This window comes from Crotalus tigris, unplaced genomic scaffold (genome assembly GCF_016545835.1).
Source record: "Crotalus tigris isolate CLP2741 ecotype Arizona unplaced genomic scaffold, ASM1654583v1 scf7180000017741.1442986301:2390832, whole genome shotgun sequence".
NCBI classification, from domain to species: domain Eukaryota; kingdom Metazoa; phylum Chordata; class Lepidosauria; order Squamata; family Viperidae; genus Crotalus; species Crotalus tigris.
Genome location: NW_024096608.1, coordinates 2092154 through 2110413, shown reverse-complemented (window position 1 = coordinate 2110413; position 18260 = coordinate 2092154). Strand labels below are relative to the sequence as shown.

General features: G+C 41.2%; 1 protein-coding gene across 4 annotated transcripts in view; it reads right to left on the bottom strand.

Moving 5' to 3' along the window:
- Positions 1 to 18260, bottom strand: part of THSD4 (thrombospondin type 1 domain containing 4) — a 133985-nt gene that overhangs the window by 77977 nt on the left and 37748 nt on the right. For all 4 annotated transcript variants that reach the window (XR_005556355.1, XM_039340169.1, XM_039340167.1 and 1 more), the window contains exon 7: positions 5600 to 5736. Coding sequence is in view for 3 of the 4 variants with exons in the window: in XM_039340169.1 (XP_039196103.1) it covers positions 5600 to 5736 (137 nt within the window). In the remaining variant the exon portion in view is untranslated. The remainder of the gene's footprint in view (positions 1 to 5599; positions 5737 to 18260) is intronic.

Here is an 18260-nt window from a genome sequence, read left to right as displayed (position 1 = left end):
TGGTTCTTTCCCACCCTACGGAGTGCAGGGGAGACACGGTTTCTCTGAGCGCCACTACCCCAAACATCGAGTGGGGTGTCTTGTTAAGCGATTCTGAAAGGGGGGAGACTTGGGGAAGGATGTTTTATGGGACCTTCGTTCTGTGGGAGGCTAGTTGAAAAATGGGATTTCTCTGCAAGGTGTTATAATATTACAGAATACAGAAGAACAGAGTTGGAAGGGGCTTTGGAGATCTTCTAGTCCAACCCCCTGCTTGAGCAGGAGGTCTTATACTATACCAGTGGCTGTCCAATCTCTTCTTATGTCAGATATTCCATTCCGTCATGGTGTCCCAGTTGCGTTTGGTTCGAGGCTATGATTCTGCATGTTGGTTTGATTCATTTGCTGACTCTTATCCTGAGGTTTTAACTACCAGGTTCCCCAGAAGAAGGCCAACTGACCATAGAAGGAGGATCTCCAAGAAATGGTATGAAAACCAAAAATCCTTGTATTTTTTATTTATTCCCCCACACGGCCATTCCTGTTCCACCTTAGTAGATGACCTCTCTAGCTACCAAATGGGGGTTTACCGCTCTTAATGCACAGAAATACTAACCGTTCTTTCTGGGAGACACTAAAAGTCAACATGTTATGGCTTTACTGGAATATAAAGTTTCCTTTTGCAATTGCACAAACAAACTGCCTTTTTCCACCCAAATTGTGGGTGCCTCTGGCTAAGGTGGAATTATGACCGGGCATAAATATGGCAGCACTGCAAATTCAATAATCTTGACAAGTTGTCCTTTATGCTGGAATCTGAGTTTATTTTGACCACACGGGAGATCAAGTTTCAAAGCAGTTTGGAACAAAAAAAAAAATCTGAGCACTGTTTGTTCGATAGCATTACCTACCCAGCCACAAAGAAACATTCATTTGGCGAAAACATTCCCCGAAATGTTTTCATATTAAAAGAAAGGACACAACTCCCTTATAAAGAAGACAGTCTCTTCTGGAACACGCAGCCTGTTTTAATAAGAATCAAAAATTTATTTCTCGCCATTTCACCACTGATGGTACTTACAGATAGTTCTTGACTTATGACCACAGCTGAGATCAGAATTCCTGTTACTAAGGAAGGCGGCTGCTAAGTGAGTTGCACTCACTTTTAGGACCTTTTCTGCCTTCCAAACTTGATAGTATCTAAGGCCCAACCTGTCTTAGACCATAAAACATGATGGATCGTGCATTTAAGTTTTTTTCTCCCATTAATTCAATAATTTGATGAGTGCCCTAAGTTAGGCTTAGGATGAGGCCTGCTGGTCTCAGACAAATTGGCCATCAGCAGTCACATAGAGATAAATGATATCTACATAGCACTCAAAAGAGTCCATCAAGAGCCAAAAAGGAAAGAAAAAGATCAAGACACCTTCCTTCCAGCAATCAACACCCAGATAAGCAGAGATTAACACCTATCTATCTATCTATCTATCTATCTATCTATCTATCTATCTATCTATCTATCTATCTATCTATCTATCTATCTATCTATCAGAATAGAGCTGGAAGGGACCTTGGAGGTCTTCTAGTCCAACCCTTTGCTCAAGCAGGAGACCCTATACCGCTTCAGAGAAGTGAAAATAAGTTGACTCTCTCCTCTTTGTGGCAGCCCCTTAAATACTGGAAGACTGCTATCATGTCTCGCTTAGTCCTTCTTTTCTCTAGACTAGCCATACCCACTTCCTGCAGCCGTTCTTTGTATGTTTCAGTCTCCAGGCCTTTAATCATCCTAGTTGCTCTTCTCTGCACTTTTTCCGAAGTCTCAGCATTTTTATTTATTTTTTTATAATGTGGTGAGCAAGCCTGGATGTAGGATTCCAGATGTGGCCTTAATAGGGAATTTATAAAATGGTACTAATACTTCATGTGACCAGATTGACACAATTGACAAGACTGATATGAGAGCAGCAGTCAAGAAGTCCACAACACCCCAGTCAAGGAACTACCAACTCAGACAAACAATCCAACAATAAACAACAGTCTAGTCAAGGACCCCCAGGAATACTCCCACCAACACTGACAGGGCAAGCCATGTATATGTATAAACAGGGGGCAAGCCACACTTCTTCCTAGCACTGATGATGACTAGTTGGGTCATGAAAAGTCTGGAAGAAAACCACCAAACTCAGAGAGCACCAAGGATCCCACAGTAGCCCTCCTCTCCTCCTCTCCACAAACCCCATTCCCTTCTAGCACTGATGATGTCATCTAGTTGGGTCATGAAATGTCTGCGAGAAAACCACCCAGCTCAGAGAGCACCAAGGACCCCACAATTCAACCCTGAGTGATAAATATTCTCTTCTATTGGTGCACAGGTCTTTTCCCTAGAAGACTAGGTTGGGCCATCATCACACATCACATCACTGTCAGTGATGGAGGTGAGCGTCCTCGCCGTTCTGTGAAATCTTTATTTGTAAAAATGAAACCAGAGGCCTGCTGGCCAGAAGATCCATTCAGTTTTGCGCTGCTTTAGAAAAGACACATTAAATGAAATATTGGGGGCCATAATGACGCTCACTCAACAGGGGAAACTACGGTCCCTTTTTTGTGGTCACATCAGTGGCAGAATAAGGGGATAATTGTGGGGTGAGGACCAGTGCTGATCAGGGATACAGACTGAAAATAGGATTTCTTAAGAGAGTGGGCAATCTCCCCCCCCCTCCAGAAATTTCTTTAAGAGGAACAGAAAAGTCTACAACTGTTGTGCATTATTGTGAGTTTGGCGCCACCGTGTGGTTCAGCATCTAAGTGTCTGCATAATTTTGTATAACTGTGCAGAATACACTCCTCGTTTTTCTAATAAGAAAAAAAAGTCTATTTTAGCATGCCTCATCAGGGATGAATTAACCTAAATTAAATCTAGGTCAATGGTTTATTTATTTGCTACTCATTATTTCTTACTTCCCTTCTGCTCTCTGCTTCTTCAGCAACTTGAAATCAACTCTTCTCGTATGATCCTCGTGGCATAAATGGGACTATAACAAATCACCCAGCAGATGGCACTGAAGGCCTATTAAAGGAATATATATCTTCTCAACAATTTTCAAAGTCCACCAAGCCCAAAATATAAGTTCCTCCTTTGTAAACTCTCTGAATTGGACCCCAGGGAAAACAAAGGCAAATGAAAGATATTTATGCCCAAGAGGTTCATTGTGTCTGCCAAATCATTCTTCCTTTGTAGTTCCTTACAGCTCTGCTGGCTGAGGACTTCTGGGAGTTGAAGTCCACCTATCTTCCAGCTGCTGAGATTGAGAAAACTGCCTGATGTCATTCTGCACTGTCTCATTTTTTTTTTCATCCCATAATGTATCTCTTCAATAATAGAAATATAAGAAATTACAATGCAATAATAGACCATAGGCCAACTTTCTGTCCAGGTCTTCTCCTTGGCCACCCCTCAACTGAAAATGTCATACATCTGAAAACTAATCTATGGTCCATGGTGATTTTCAAGCATCCAGGTCATAGAAGAAAGAAGAAGAAGAAGAAGGAGGAGGAGGAGGAGGAGGAGGAGGAGGAGGAGGAGGAGGAGGAGGAGGAAGAGGAGGAGGAGGAGAAGGAGAAGGAGAAGGAGAAGGAGGAGAAGGAGCTGCTGCTGCTGCTTGGATGAGAAGCGAAACTTTCCTTTTTTCAAGGGAAACAAAAACAACAACAAAAAACCCAAGAAAACCCAGTTGCCTTTTGGAAAAGCACCTTTGGGACAGCCATCCATGGTCTTCAAAAAAGGAATGAAACCCCACTTAGACAAGCAATGCAGTGTGCAACCACAACTGAAATAGAATGGTCAAGGACAAAGCGAGGGGAGAAACTCAAGTCAGGTGTTCACAGGTCCAGTCTACTTTTTGCTTAAGTCAACAAGCTTAAAAATGTTTCTTACCAAACAGTTGCAGGATAAAATCGTGGAAGAAGGAAGCAATTGTACCTGCTTCCCTTCAGGTTTCACCGCACTGATCCTTGTCGGAAGAGTGCCTAATATCTCCTTGAATCACACACAGCTCTGTCTATATGCACAATGCCCCCGTTGCAATCTTAAAAGGAGTCCACACCTGGACATGAAAAGCTTTCTGACAGCAAGTACAATGAGCGCGTAAATAGCCTTGAAAGAGAAGTGACAGTTATGGCAATTTCATAATATCTACTTATCTGAATGCAATAATCAGGTTGCTTTCAAGAACCTCCTCCTCTTTCCCCAAAGTGTGTGGGTCCACACACACTACAAAGGCCTTTTAAAAGCATGGCAGAGAGGCATTTTTCACACTCTTTACAAAGTCAAAGACATCCGTCAAAATGATATGCTGGGAAATTCAGGACAAAGAAAAGGAAATACACAAAGGAGAATATTTTGTAGGTCAGAATTGAAATTAGAGGTCCTTGTTGCTCTCCGAGCTTGGCTGTTTTCTTGCAGATGTTTCATTACCCAACTAGGCAACCTCATCAGTTGCTAGTAAGGAGTGGGGTTTGCTCTCAGTTTATATTCTAGTGGTTTGCCCTGTCCATGATGGTGGAAATGATCTTGGGGGTCTTTTGGTTGGGCTGTTTACTGTTAGCTTGTTTGACAGTTCCTTGACCGGGGTATTGTTTATTTCTTGATTGTTGATCTGACGTCACCTACTTTGGGTAATGAAACATCTGCAAGAAAACAGCCAAGCTCAGAGAGCACTAAGAACACCTTAAGGAAATACGTATTTACACAGCAAGAAATTTGGGTTTGGATTTGCTACCAGCAGCTCTGGTGATGGCAGCCAAGGATATGTTCATGGGGAATCATGATATAAAGGGCTTGCACCCTTTGGCCTATCGAAATGAGTTTCCAAAATGGATCCCGTTGGACCCAGAAGGCTTGACTTAATTGGTCAAGAGCCTGAGATTGTCTCAGGATTTCTTTGGGCTGAAAAGATTTGAAGTCTCTGTGTTATTCAGCAGTGTTATCTGCAAAGAGGAAGCCAAAATCGCTCTTTTTCCAGACTCTGATTTATATAAACAAACATGTGAAGAACATCTGTGAATGAGAATGTTAAAAAGCTATGTGATCATTTACGCACCCAACATGTTTCCTTGGTTTTACAGTACAATCGCTCCATGGTGTATTCTGACATGAATCCAACTGAGTGTTACTCATTGCGAGTAAATGATCATAGACAAATTTCTTTCCATGTTTGTATCTTCTCTTCCAACGAGTATGGCCATATTGTGAAGTTGGCCTTTGGGCATTATGTGGATTCAGCTTGGATCAAAACAACAACAGTCTCCTGGCTTTCAGCCTTATATCAAAAGATGCCTTAATAAATAATCTGAAACCCAGCCATATCATCCATCTACAAAGATAACTCAAGCTTCCAACTATGCTTTGAATCACTAAAAATAACTTCCAAGAACATGTCTGATCCTCTCCAGATGTGGACAAGTGGAGAAACCTAGACTTACAGAAAAAGATTGTGTTTATCTATAAAAAGAAGTCCAAAGAAATGTACAGAAAATATTTATGTTCTCTTTTGGTTATATAAAGCCACAGGAATCAGATGGAAGAGGAAGCTTCCAACTTCAAGGGTGATATTCTTCTTACCTTGCATTGCCCTGACACGCAGACGGAGGTTCCATTTTGATCGCACGGTGTCCCGTCAATGACTTTCTCTGCCTGCCTCACGTAGAAGCGATAGCCGACCGCTCGGCAGTTGAGCTCACATTTCTGACTGCCCTTCACTGAAAGGAAGGCGGAAAGAGTAAAAGGAAGACAAGACGCAAACACAAATATTTCCCCAAATCTTCTTAATGTTGCTTAATTGTGCCAGCCTTACCATGAACAGAATGAAGTTCTGTCATCAGATAGCAAATTATTTTTTTTAGGAGGAAGGGTTTGGGACCAGGATTTATGCAAGGACTCAGACAAACCAGGTTTCTCTCTTGCCCCACAACCTATTTGGGCAACCCTGGAGACAAGGAATGGTCTTCCTTTGCTTCTGGGCATCCTACATCCAATGACTATAATCCTTCAGACTGTTGGACTGTTATGTCTACACTGTCTTTCCACTGGTCACATTGGATGGAATTTATGGAAACTGAGCTTCAAGGAGCTCTGGAAGACTCCAAGTTGTCCTATTTGTCCTTGAGCCTTCGGGATTAAGCAAATCCTATAAAATGCTGTCTTGAATGTTTCTTGAAACAAGCCACGAACATGTTGGCAAGTTGCCTGGCTAGTCCTCTTCTATGGTTATCTCCCTCCTTCAGTTCGCTAACATGTGCCAAGCCCTCTTCCTCTCTCCTCCTGCCCAACATCCACCAGCAGTGGTGACATCTTTTCTCTCTTTCCTTTAAGTTTTAGAAACAGCTGGATGGGTTGTGGAGCAAAGTGATGGTAACACCAGTTCTCTTTGCCAGGGATCTTATAGTGGAAGAAAGAAAGGAGATGGGATGATGGGAGCACTATTGGGCTGGACTAGAAGACCTCCAAGGTCCCTTCCAGCTCTGTTCTATTCTAATGACAAAGAAATGGAAGAGGGCTCTCTCTGAGCTGAGACAGTGGGCTGTGTTTGGAAAATCAGGTTTGTGGCATCTTTATCAAGTACAGTAAGGGGTGCAAAATAGAAAATAAGCCTTCTGAACCACATGCAAAGCAAGTGAAAGTCTTTCTGATGTCAAGGTTTCCAACTTCATCCAGATATTTTTTTTTACTAGATTATTTTTTTCCCCCTCCAAATTAAAACTGAGCATGAGGTCTCTTTACTTTGGGCTGCGTTGGCATTAAATGTTGGCTTAGAACATTGCAGAATTTTTTTTTAAAAGGGGGGGGTGAGAAAGAGGAAGAAACAGAGGAATCTGATCCTCTTCAAGAACTTATCTAGAAGTGACTGTGCTTCTGCTTGGCCAGGTTTCTTCATGGGCTGATATAGTGGTCAGAAATTGGATGATGAATGGCCTGCATCCAAGAGATTAAACTGTTTTGCAATACCATACTACCAGTTTTAAATCTATCATTAACAATATAAGCAGCCAACAGTTGTTTAAAAGATGTGGGCATCTGATTTTGCTTGATTCTACTTTTTTTATTTCCCAAATTCAGTTCTTTACCTCCCATCCTTGCATTCATAGCTTAAGATTTCTACCCACACATGTGTTTCTCCTTCCCTAATATGCAAGTTTTATGTTTTATAATCAATTTCTTTGCATGATATAAAGTTTAATGTAGCAGATTTCTTGGAAAACTCACCCTACACTAACCCCAGAACCTATCATCATCCTTTTTATTCAGAGCGGTTTTCATTTCTCCCAAATGTAGTTTGGAGATATCTTGAGATGGATTTGAACACATGCAATGAAGAAGATGCTTGTTCTCACCACACTAAATTCACTTTTGGCAGTTGATCCTACTTCTCTTGGATGGAAACCCAGGCAGGATTAATTTTACAACCTCTGAAGCAACCAAGTCAGACGAGAAAGGAGCATTTATCTGTTCCTAAACTCCATCGTGATGCTCCCAATTTGATGAGGCAGTTCTAATTTTCAAAGCACATTCTTCCATATCTGTTTACAGTCTCTTCAAGGACAGTTTTGGCTGCAACTTCTAGTTCAACATGACAACCAGTTGCCCACAGGACCTTGTCCTTATAAGGACTAGGGGACACATGATAGCAGTCTTCCAGTACTTGAGGGGAGAAGAAGGGGTCAACCTATTCTCCAAAGCACCTGAGGGCAGAACCAGAAGTAACAGATGGAAGATTATCCAAGGAGAGAACCAACTTAGAATTAAGGAGAAATTTCCTGACAGTGAGAACAATTAATAAGTGGAATAAATTGCCTCCAGAAGTTGTGGGTTCTCCAACACTGGGGGTTCTTAAGAAGAGATTGTACAATCATTTGTCTGGGATGGTATAAAGTCTCCTGCTCAAAAGAGGGCTGGACTAGAAGACCTCCAAGTCCTTTCCAATTCTGTTATTCTGTATTCTGCAAATCTAGTCCTTGATATAAAAATGTGTGGAAAAATATATAGAAATCACAGGTTAAGCTACCCTTTAAGAGCCTCATCTTCTTCTTTGGGAAATTTCTGAGCCAAGAAGTTTTCATATTTCTTGTCTCCAATCTGTTGAATACTGAATCATGTTTCATAAATCACTGATCCTTTCTAATCTCTTTGGCTTAATTTATCTGCCATGCTTACTCTTGTTTCTCCCCAGGTCACATAAATCTTCATCGAGTTTGGGAAAGTCTTCCTGAATTTGTTCAGGCCTTGACATCTGTCAACCCTTAACCCATCCCTCATTCCAAATACATACCATGGAAAAAGCACCCAAAATGATTATTAAGAGTTTGTGGGAATGAGCCAATAACATATCATTTGTTTACTGCTTTTAAGAGCATTCCATGAATAAAATAGACATTATATAGATGTTTCAACCCAAAATGTAACTAAAATTACTTATTTCAGTCGGAGGACTTGTCCTTCCTTTGCCCTGCTTTTAGTATCGTGGCATTTAGATTTTTTGTCCTTATTAGGCCGTCTTTGCTCAAAGAATTTTAGTAAAGTTCCTTCTCCTTAAATTTACTTCTGACAAATTTTTGTCTTCTTACTGCTGTATTTAAATTATTTTCAATCCTTGCATTAAAGTCACCAAGGATTTGCACTGAGAAATTGCAATCTCAGGCAATCTAGAATAAAACCTTCTGAATTTAATCGGAGTTCCTTTGGAGGAGACATATAAGGATCCCATTGTGTTAGTGGGATTCAATGGCAATGCTACCAACAGAGCACAGTATGGCCTAGTTAGAAGGAAGGTGAGATCAACTTATCTTTGTGTTGCCTATATATTATAGGGCAGTGGTTCTCAACCTTTTTAATGCTGTGACCCCCAACCGGTCGTAAGTCGAGGACTACTCAACCGGTTGTAAGTCGAGGACTACTCAACTGGTGCAGCACCGTTTGCAAAATGGGACTTTTGGCGGGAAAGAGACAGCCTGGACAATTCCTATTGGCTTTTGAAAGCCAATAGAATTAGACTCTATTCAAGAGAGTCTATTCTATTGGCTTTCAAAAGCCAATAGAATAAAAGGGAGTAGCACAGCTAAGGAAAAGGGGGAAAAAATGGCGCACTGCGTTGTTTGGCGACCCCCGTGAAATGGTCGTTCGACCCCAAATGGGGTCCCGACCCACAGGTTGAGAACCACTGTTATAGGTTTTTTTTTAAAACCTCTCATTTTCAAAGTAGCTTAACTAGGCAGTATTATCTCTTAAGATGCACTGAATAGTTACAAAATCAATTCATTATCAAGTTGATGCTGATTCTTAGCAACCACATAGATCTTCTCTGTGATCTTCTTCCTAATCTGGTCCTTCAAGTCTTCTAATGGTGGCCCCATCACCACTAAGTCCATCTACAGTACCTTCCTGCTGGCCATCTTCTTCTTTTTCCTTCCACGAGAACTGGATCTTTATATTGATTGATTGATTGATTGATCGCTTATGTCTCATTCAGTTGATGCTATTAGTGAACACATTGCTTTAACTATTGGTTGTACACCATCCAGAGTCACATTCAGTGAGAAAGGTGGTCATCTAAATTTATCAAAGAAATAAATAATGTTCTCCAGGAGAATCTATCCCCAACTTGTTCCTTCCGGTCTTCCAACTGTAAATCCACCCCCTTGCTATTGGTTGTCCTCTTCTTCTCTTTTTCCATTAGCAAGGGGGTAGATTGATAGTTGGAAGACCTGAAGGAACAAGTTAGGGATAGATTATCCTGGAGAACATTATTTATTTATCTGATAAATTTAGATGATCACCTGTCTCGCTGACTGTGACTCCTTTTGAGACATATCTGAGGTAAAAAAAAATTGGGATTACCCTTTAAGAAATTCCCAACATTAATTAATTAGACACTATTTGAGTTTGCCTAAGAGAATATTGAGGTTATGAAGAAGACCAAATGAAGCCAATGGGACAACAGAAATTCAGTGGGGAGGGTTAAAGGGAAAAAAAGTATTGTTCTCTAAAAAGAAGGGGAAACCTACCACAAAAGTCCTCTTCCTTTCACTAAATGTCCACTGGGGGTCTCTACAAGTCCATGCAGTTGTGAAGTTCTCGTGAATTGGGCATGTATACATTTACATGTCATTTTCATCTATTTATATTTATACAAACTTTCCCCACAGTTTATGGGAAGGAAGTGCATCCACCCAGCCACTCACCCAACTTCACTCTGTCTGTCTTTGTATTTATTCCTCGTGATAAGCGTTCCATACAAATGTAGTTTTATTAAGTGGTTGTGATTAGGTAGCCAGGACAAGCAGATGCACTATCTCATGGCAACATACCAATATAAACAAATCTTCAAAGGATAATGGAACCAAGACTTCACTCACAAACACACCATTTCCCAAACCAAGAACTGGGAACTCTTGCTTCCCTCCTGGTGAACTCTCAAGATCAACTATCTATATCACAGCTGAAGACCATGGAAGATCAATAGGAAAAGGATCAAGAATGTCTCACTCTAGTTTTTGCTTGAAAACTCAGGGGTTGAGTTGTATAGATCTATCTCGTTGGAAGTTCCACACTATCTTCCAAGAGGCCCACAACAGTTAAAGCAGTGGTTCTCAACCTGTGGGTCGGGACCCCATTTGGGGTCGAACGACCATTTCACGGGGGTCGCCAAACCACGCTGTCCGCCATTTTTTTCCCTTTTCCCTAGCTGTCCTACTCCCTCTTATTGGTGGCCACACCCACTTGGGGGTCACCACAACATGAGGAACTGTATTATGGGGTCACAGCATTAGAAAGGTTGAGAACCACTGAGTTAAAAGAACAACCTTTCTTGTCCTCTCCATTAACTTATCTTTGAGAAGTAGGATGGCCCTGATCATGAAGGTGTCATCTTCTATAACCACCAGAGTCAGTTGATAGAGATAGACCTGCCTCTTCTATGAATTTGTCTGACTTTCAAAGATGCTGGTGAACATGACATAGCTCAAAGTTCCACATTCCTAAGTTAGTGAGATTGTAGCTGCTTCCATTATAGATCTCCCTTTCAATACTTTTTGTCCAAAGGACCTACATTCTTCTGCAGATCAGTGTATGCAGTTTGGACATATCTATGCAGGATTTCCACTCTCACCCGACAAAAACCTCCTGAAATCCAATCTTAAAACCAAAAGCTGTAATCCTCCCCTTTGTCTGATAAAGGAAGAGTTCAACCTTCCTGAGGACACCGCAATAGAGAAATGAGAAATGTAGATAAGCTCTTAGAAAATGCAGGGTGCCAAGATGGCCTCAGTTTACCTCCCTTCGCAATTTTTCATCTTCTCTGAAAGATCTGCAGATTAGAGGGAAAAATGTGTTTTGCCCCAGGTGCAATCTTTGGGAATGCACCTCTACTATGGCATCATGAATGAAAGGAGAAAAAGTAAAGAGAAGAGAGGGAAAAGGATATTGTCAGGTTCACACCCAGTAGAGGAGAACATTCCAGGCTCTCATTTGGAAAGACGATTTATCACCCATTTCTAGCTCTTGCAAGCCTCTCCTCAGGGAAAAAAAAAACAGAAGTTAGAGAAGGCAGCAGCAGGCAGGCAGCCTCTTGAATTAGCATGACAAAGAAGAAGGTTTCCTACAAATCCATCAGGAGACCACAAAGCTTTGACTTGGTGTTGCTGAGTTAGCTGAAGAAACATCCTTTCTAGATAATACCCAACTTTTGCCATTAATTGACATGGCTCAAGCTAAAACGCAAAGGAGATCAAAGATTCTGCCTTGCATTGCTCAGCTCCAAATGCTTTGGAAGGACAGAGTACAATTAGCCCGTGCAGGCTGCAACATGCCTATGAAACAATGGAGAGCTAGCAAGCCCCATTAACAGGTGGGGCTGTTATTCTTGCTGGGGACTCAGAGGAAAACAAGCTAAAATTACAATGTGTCTTTCAAAAAAGGGTTCGTTTGCAAAATTGCAAATGCAAGAAGCATCTGGTGGTCAGCCTTGGTTTTCAAGGATACTTCATCAATCTTGCTAGTCCAATTCTGGGCCATCCAAGGGACCTATGCCTTCAAGCTCCAGCAGAAAAGGTCATTTCTTCTCCTCACTTCCCAGGAATGTTTTAGTGCCAGAAGTTGAATTTTGGAATTTGCTTCCTGCAGAGCAAAGACTTGAGAACTGAGCCACATCTGGGTTCTTCTCCTCCAACAGAGGAATACAAGACCCCAAGCAAGGAGCAGCTCCAAGAGACGGGCTTTGTTTCATAAAGTAAAGGAGGAGTCTTAATTAAATATATATCCACTAATAAAGAATTCCACTAATGATTATCAAGATGAGCAGGAGCTGGCTGGAGTGTGGACTTCAATTCCCAAAATTCCCTAGCCAGCCTGTGAACGATGTCATCGTTTCGGTTATGTTGTGCAGCACTTTTAAAAGGTTTTAACTTGAAAAGTAAGACGACGGTACTCCAAATAAGCTTAATATAGTTGTACATCTGAAGGACAGCCTGAATACTTTGCAATCTGCGTTTGTCAAACAAGTTTAAAGGGGGGGCAGCCAAACACATCTTCGCCACACTTGAGAAAGCAAGATGTAAGCACTTGAGCTTGCTGAAAGAGCATAAATAAACGTTACATATTGCTTGGATATAATTGCCAGCATCCTGCTCCAATCTTCGAATGAACTGCTGCAGGTCCATGCTTCCCAAACAACAGTGATTTCCCCAGCCTCTTTCTCTCCTCCCTTCCAAGTTGGCTCGCAAGATCTGATTTTTCTTTTTTCTTTTTCTTTAATCAGGTTGGCCGCTGGTCAGATCCTTAAGAAAAACATCTAGCTCTAATGAGATAAGCAAAAGCAGAATTATATTAGCAGGCATGGGGCACGGCTGGGCCCAAAACAGAGTTAATTCATCAAACGTGGTGCTTCTCTCTTGCCCAGAAGATACCTTCAAAGCCATGAAAATATATGATCCAGCAGGGTTGCCACAAGGGGGAAAAAAAGGCAGCAAAAATTTAAAATGCCTTCCAAATTAAAACGCTTTGCAAAGCTGAAACAGTTGAAAGCCGCTAAGGGTAAGAAGCTCGGTGCCTTTGTTCAGACTGTTTCTTTGCGTGCAGAGAAAAGGAAAAAAGAAAAGTTAACTAACACGGTCTGGCTTTGTATATAAAAAAACAACAACTGAACTATGTTTCAACCATATCTTTGCCTGGTGTCTTGATTGAACTAACACGGTTATGTTAACCGTGAGTGATTGTGTAATAGGAGCACAGTTCTAAGTGACAACCTGCACCTGCCTTCCAAGAAACCATAGTTAATTTTAAAAAAAAGAGGAAGAATCAATTAATACTAAAACAGATGTATTGTCTTCTTAAGTAGTGCACATTCATTAAAACCATGGGTGGGGGATCCAAATCAAAGAGAGACAAGTTTTAGAGTAGGTTGATCATTTTGCTTTGGCTGGAGGTGAAAGAAACATCTTCAGGAAGATTGAATGAGAAACCATGTACAAATATAGCTGGTTTGGATGGAAGTGCCTTAGATGATAAAGCCATAGGTGGTGACCTTCTAGGTCAGGGTAGGCAACCTTGGCTCTTTTATGACTTGTGGACGTCAACTCCCAGAATTCCCGAGCCAGCCTTGCTGAGGGGAAAGGGAGAGGTTTCCAAGTTGAGCCATGCTGGCTCAGGAATTCTGGGAGTTGAAGTCCATGAGTCATAAAAGAGCCAGGTTGAAGGTAGATCTGAATCTGGGTCCTTCCAGTCCTAGTTCAACACTTTAACTAAGCCACTGGACCATCTATTCCTTCTCTTTTTGTGCTGAGATGTACTGTGGTTTCCTCTCTCTCCATTCTGCTAGGGTCATGCTATGATGACTGCAGCATTCCAACCCTGGAATAGAAGCATTGCTCTTATTACCCAGAGTTTATCAACCATGAGCAGATTAACTTAATTCTGATGTTTGGTAAATCTATGCTAGTGAGAAAATGAAACGAAGTTTTCACCAAGTAGATCTGAAAGAAAACAATTATGCTCTAGCAGCACAACTGTCCCAGATCAGCCATGAACATATCTCAGCCTTCTCTGTCACCTGAAAGAACAGATCGTATCAAGCCTCAAAGCTGTCCAAGTCTTGGGGCCCAATGATGGTTAATGCACTCTTGTCTTGAATTAATTTCAGACTTTTTTTTAAACTAGCATCTCCATCTCACAGCCAGACCCTGGGAGAGCCACTAACACAGCCCAAGCCAAAGTAGATAAAAAGAGAAGATAGGGATACAGAGATATTGTGTGAGAAAGAAAATAGTTATTTCCAGAACAAGTTGGAATGTGAACACAGCATAGTTGAGTATAGTTTTATTTGCTGCACATCCACACATTGTATCAGAGTTAAGTTATAGTTTCTTTCTTTTTTTTTCTGGGGAGGCATGGAGAATCTTGGAGAGAAGGGTCAAGACAACTTGAAGAAACCTGAGATGTTCAGTCTGAAGAAAACAAGAGTAAGGAAGACATGATAGTCTTGTTCAATAACAGAAAGAAAAGTTATAGGGGAGATGTTCAAGATCTAATTTCCAGAGTTACAGAAATAGCCCAACATTTGCAGTTACTGACATATTAGTTACGTATGAGAAGAAACTTCCTGGCAGAAAGACCTGTCTAGCAATGGAACCGTCTTTGTGGTTCTGGGGAGGGGGTGGTTTAAGAAGAGGCTGACCAGTCATCTCTCAAGAACCATTTCATGGGTTTTTCTACCCCTTGCAAACAATTGGATGGGATGATCTTGAGTCCCTTCCGACTCCACAACTCCATAATTCTAAGCTAAACCATGAACCATGGTTTGACAAACCACAACTGGATTCACATGGCCCGCTCATCCATAATGTAACGAGTTTTTGACTTAACAAACTGATGGAGCCCAGATCTTCCAGGAAGGCAGAACCAAAGCATTCCCATGACAATGGTCCCAGCTCCAGGAGACCAATCATCCCAGTGGAAAAGAGAGGTCTCTTTCTTCGCCATTTGGCAAAATTCCAAGCGGAGGGGGGAGGAAAGGGTGGGAAAAATCTTTGCCAAACTACTATCACCAAAAAGAATAATGTACTCACAAGATGAAAGCTATAAATTATGTCTTTTTCCCTCCAAAGAGCAGCTTCCACAAGAGCTGATGTTATCCATTATCCCCTCTCCATTGTAACACTCACACTAACGTAGGCCACAGCCTTCAACGACCCTCACGTCTCTTAAATCAGCCACTCCTCTCTTGCAGAGAAGTCAGCTAATGAAAGCCCACAGAGCTATTCATTGAGCTCGATGGCTAAGAATGTCTAAGAAGGTGAAGAGGAACAGACCTAAAAGCAAATTGCGACTCTGGAAAGAAGATTTAAAAATTAAATGCGATAGATGGAATGCATAGCTGTGGTTTGAAATTTTCAAAGCCAAAAAAAGTATGTATGTATGTATGTATGTGTGTGTGTGTGTGTGTGTGTGTGTGTATGTATGCCCTCCAAAATCCAAAATCCTCACTTGTAGACTTCAATTCCCAGAATTCCTCAGCCAGCCATGAGGTTTATGGTTTATGGTTTATGGCTGGCTGAGGAACTCTGGGAATTGAAGTCTACAAGTGAGGATTTTGGATTTTGGAGGGCGATCTTCTCTATGTGACATCAGATTTCAGTTGTAATCAGAAGCAAGATTTTGGGGTCCTTGGTGTCTCCTCTGCTCTCTGAGCTTGGTTGTTTTCTTGCAGATGTTTCATTACCCAAACTACAGGAGGTAACATCAATAGTTCTATTCTGCGCTACAAATATTCTCTTTTATTAGTCCACAAGTCTTACAGTTGTCAAGTTTGGAGAGCCCTGTTTTAACTATTAATTTGGCATTCCTTGGAGAAGGGATGTCCAACCTTGGCAACTTTAGAACTTGTGGACAAGGCATGAGCAGTAAGAGAAAGCATGATGGTCTCCCCTGTGCCAATGGGTCTCAAGGTCTCTGCTTCCCCTGGATTCATTGTCTTCTACCACCCTTTGAGTGAATGGATCCCAATTGCTTTGACTTGTTCTATGGACCAAATTGATCACCAGCTAAGGATAACCCGAATTTCCCCCAACTTCTTTTGAAATTCTTCTGCTGTTTCAAAATGGCCCATGAACTACCCTGCTTTGGTGGACAAAAGCTGGTGAGCACAATATTTTCCATCAAGCTCCCTCTAAAGAAATGTCAACCCACTTCAATGTGTGAGGAGAAAAGAATTAAAGTGGGAGGAGGGGGAATCCTAAATTCAGAACAAACACCCACCCACCCCATGATATGGGCATTCAAAACCCACAGACCAAGAAAAAGAATCTATTTTGTGTCGGTTTTTCCCACTTTATGATGCAAACCAGTCCCCCTTTTTTAATGAACCCAAACTCTGGAGACATTTCAAAGCTTTTTCAAAGATTTATGGAGGAAGCCACAGTTAGCCATCTTACACATGCCTTCTTTTTTATTCCCTTGACTTTGAGATGGGGATGCCGGGTTTTGTTTGGTTTGTTACCATGACGACCTATTTATCTTATTTTTTTACCCCTTCCAGCATTCAGTTGTAAGTTTTCTTGCAGAAACCCCATGCTCTACCTACACTCTATTGGAGGAGTCAGATAGAGACTCTCTCTCTTTCTCTATCTATCTATCTATCTATCTATCTATCTATCTATCTATCTATCTATCTATCTATCTATCTCTATCTCTTTATCTCTCTATCTACCTACCTACCTACCTATCTATCTATCTACCTCTATCCATCCATCATTATAAAACCACATCAGTACAAAAATTAAAGAATAGACTGAAAACAGAATTAAACCAGATTAAAACCTCTAAGTAAAATATCTGAAGGACTACAGCCCATCTTGAGTGACCAAAGGATTCATCCTTGTCTGAATCAAGTCCCTATAGATATTTCTTAAGATTTTGTGAAAGATGCTTGGTAATAAATGCCCCAGCTTGTAATAAATTATCGGTTGTCCTTGGTCGATTGTTCATTTCCTTCTCTTTCGTCTTCCTTTTCCATAGATCTCAGCCAGATTCTGATCTCTTACTTGAAACTCCCAGTCAGAGAAAACAGCTGTTCTTGATGACTATTTAAGCTAACAATTTAAAGCTTAGATCTGTCAATCTTAAAAAACACTCACCTGCTTTACTCAGCTAAACAGAAGTTACTCAGAATTGCTCAAAGCCAAGAAAATCTGAATAAATCAAGTCTGAAGCCCAGGGTCAATGTCTGCATTTCGAGAGGCTTCTGCAGAGTTGATCGTCTTTCTACAAAACTTTCTACAAAATGGTTTTTTTAAAAAAAAAAATGCTTTTTTTTTAATAAGGACCGTTGATGCGGAAGAGAAAGAGACAGGGGAACTAGAACTAGAATATTGTGAAATATCCCTTTTAAAGCAAACTCTCAATTTAAATGGGGTACTTTTTCATGCCGAACAGATTTCACAAAAATGTGCTTTTTCCTGGACTAAATTGCTTCCATGCCTTTTCATTATTAGTACAGGGATAAATTGGCTGGACTCCTCTAGATTCCGATCCAGATAAAGCTGCTTCCCACTTATCTACACTTAAACCGTATCCAAACTATATGCAAGGCTAATTTGTGGTCGGCCTAGGGTATCACCCACACTCAGACCGCAGGCTTAATCATGGTTTAAGGGGGAATCCTAATTTCTACCAGGCTTTATCACTGAGCAACTTCCCTAAACTAGGATGACTACTTGGATCAGAATGGGGAAGGTTAATCAGTGGCTAATCTCTCTTTCTGGCTTTTGGAGACATAAATATCCCTCCAAATACAGGAGGTTTTTTTTATCCTTTCTGCATGTGATGTTGCATGCTAAAGCGATTTGTTTTCAAGGAACTGTTTTGCTCTTTAAACCAAAACAATGGCAGAAAATAAGAAAGGAAAAAAAGGCATCCATCGTCAGCGCTGCAGCCACTGAAAGCCGCTGGGACGGAGTCCAAAGTGGTGATTCACCATTTTGGGTCAATTCCGAAGGCGGCTCATATTAACCAATGGGAGAAATATTTCTCTTTTACGAAAGTAGCAGGAATGCAGTCTAAGGTTGGCGTGTGTGAAACGTCTCAATCGCCAGTCCTGCTTCTGTAAGCATGACACCTATATTTGCAAAACAACAAAAAAGAAAAGTTTTTCCTTTCAAGGTTCACCGAAATCCAAGAGGCCTCATTCATCACAGCATTAGCTGTGCAGACTGGAACCAAAACAATCTAGTCCCCAATT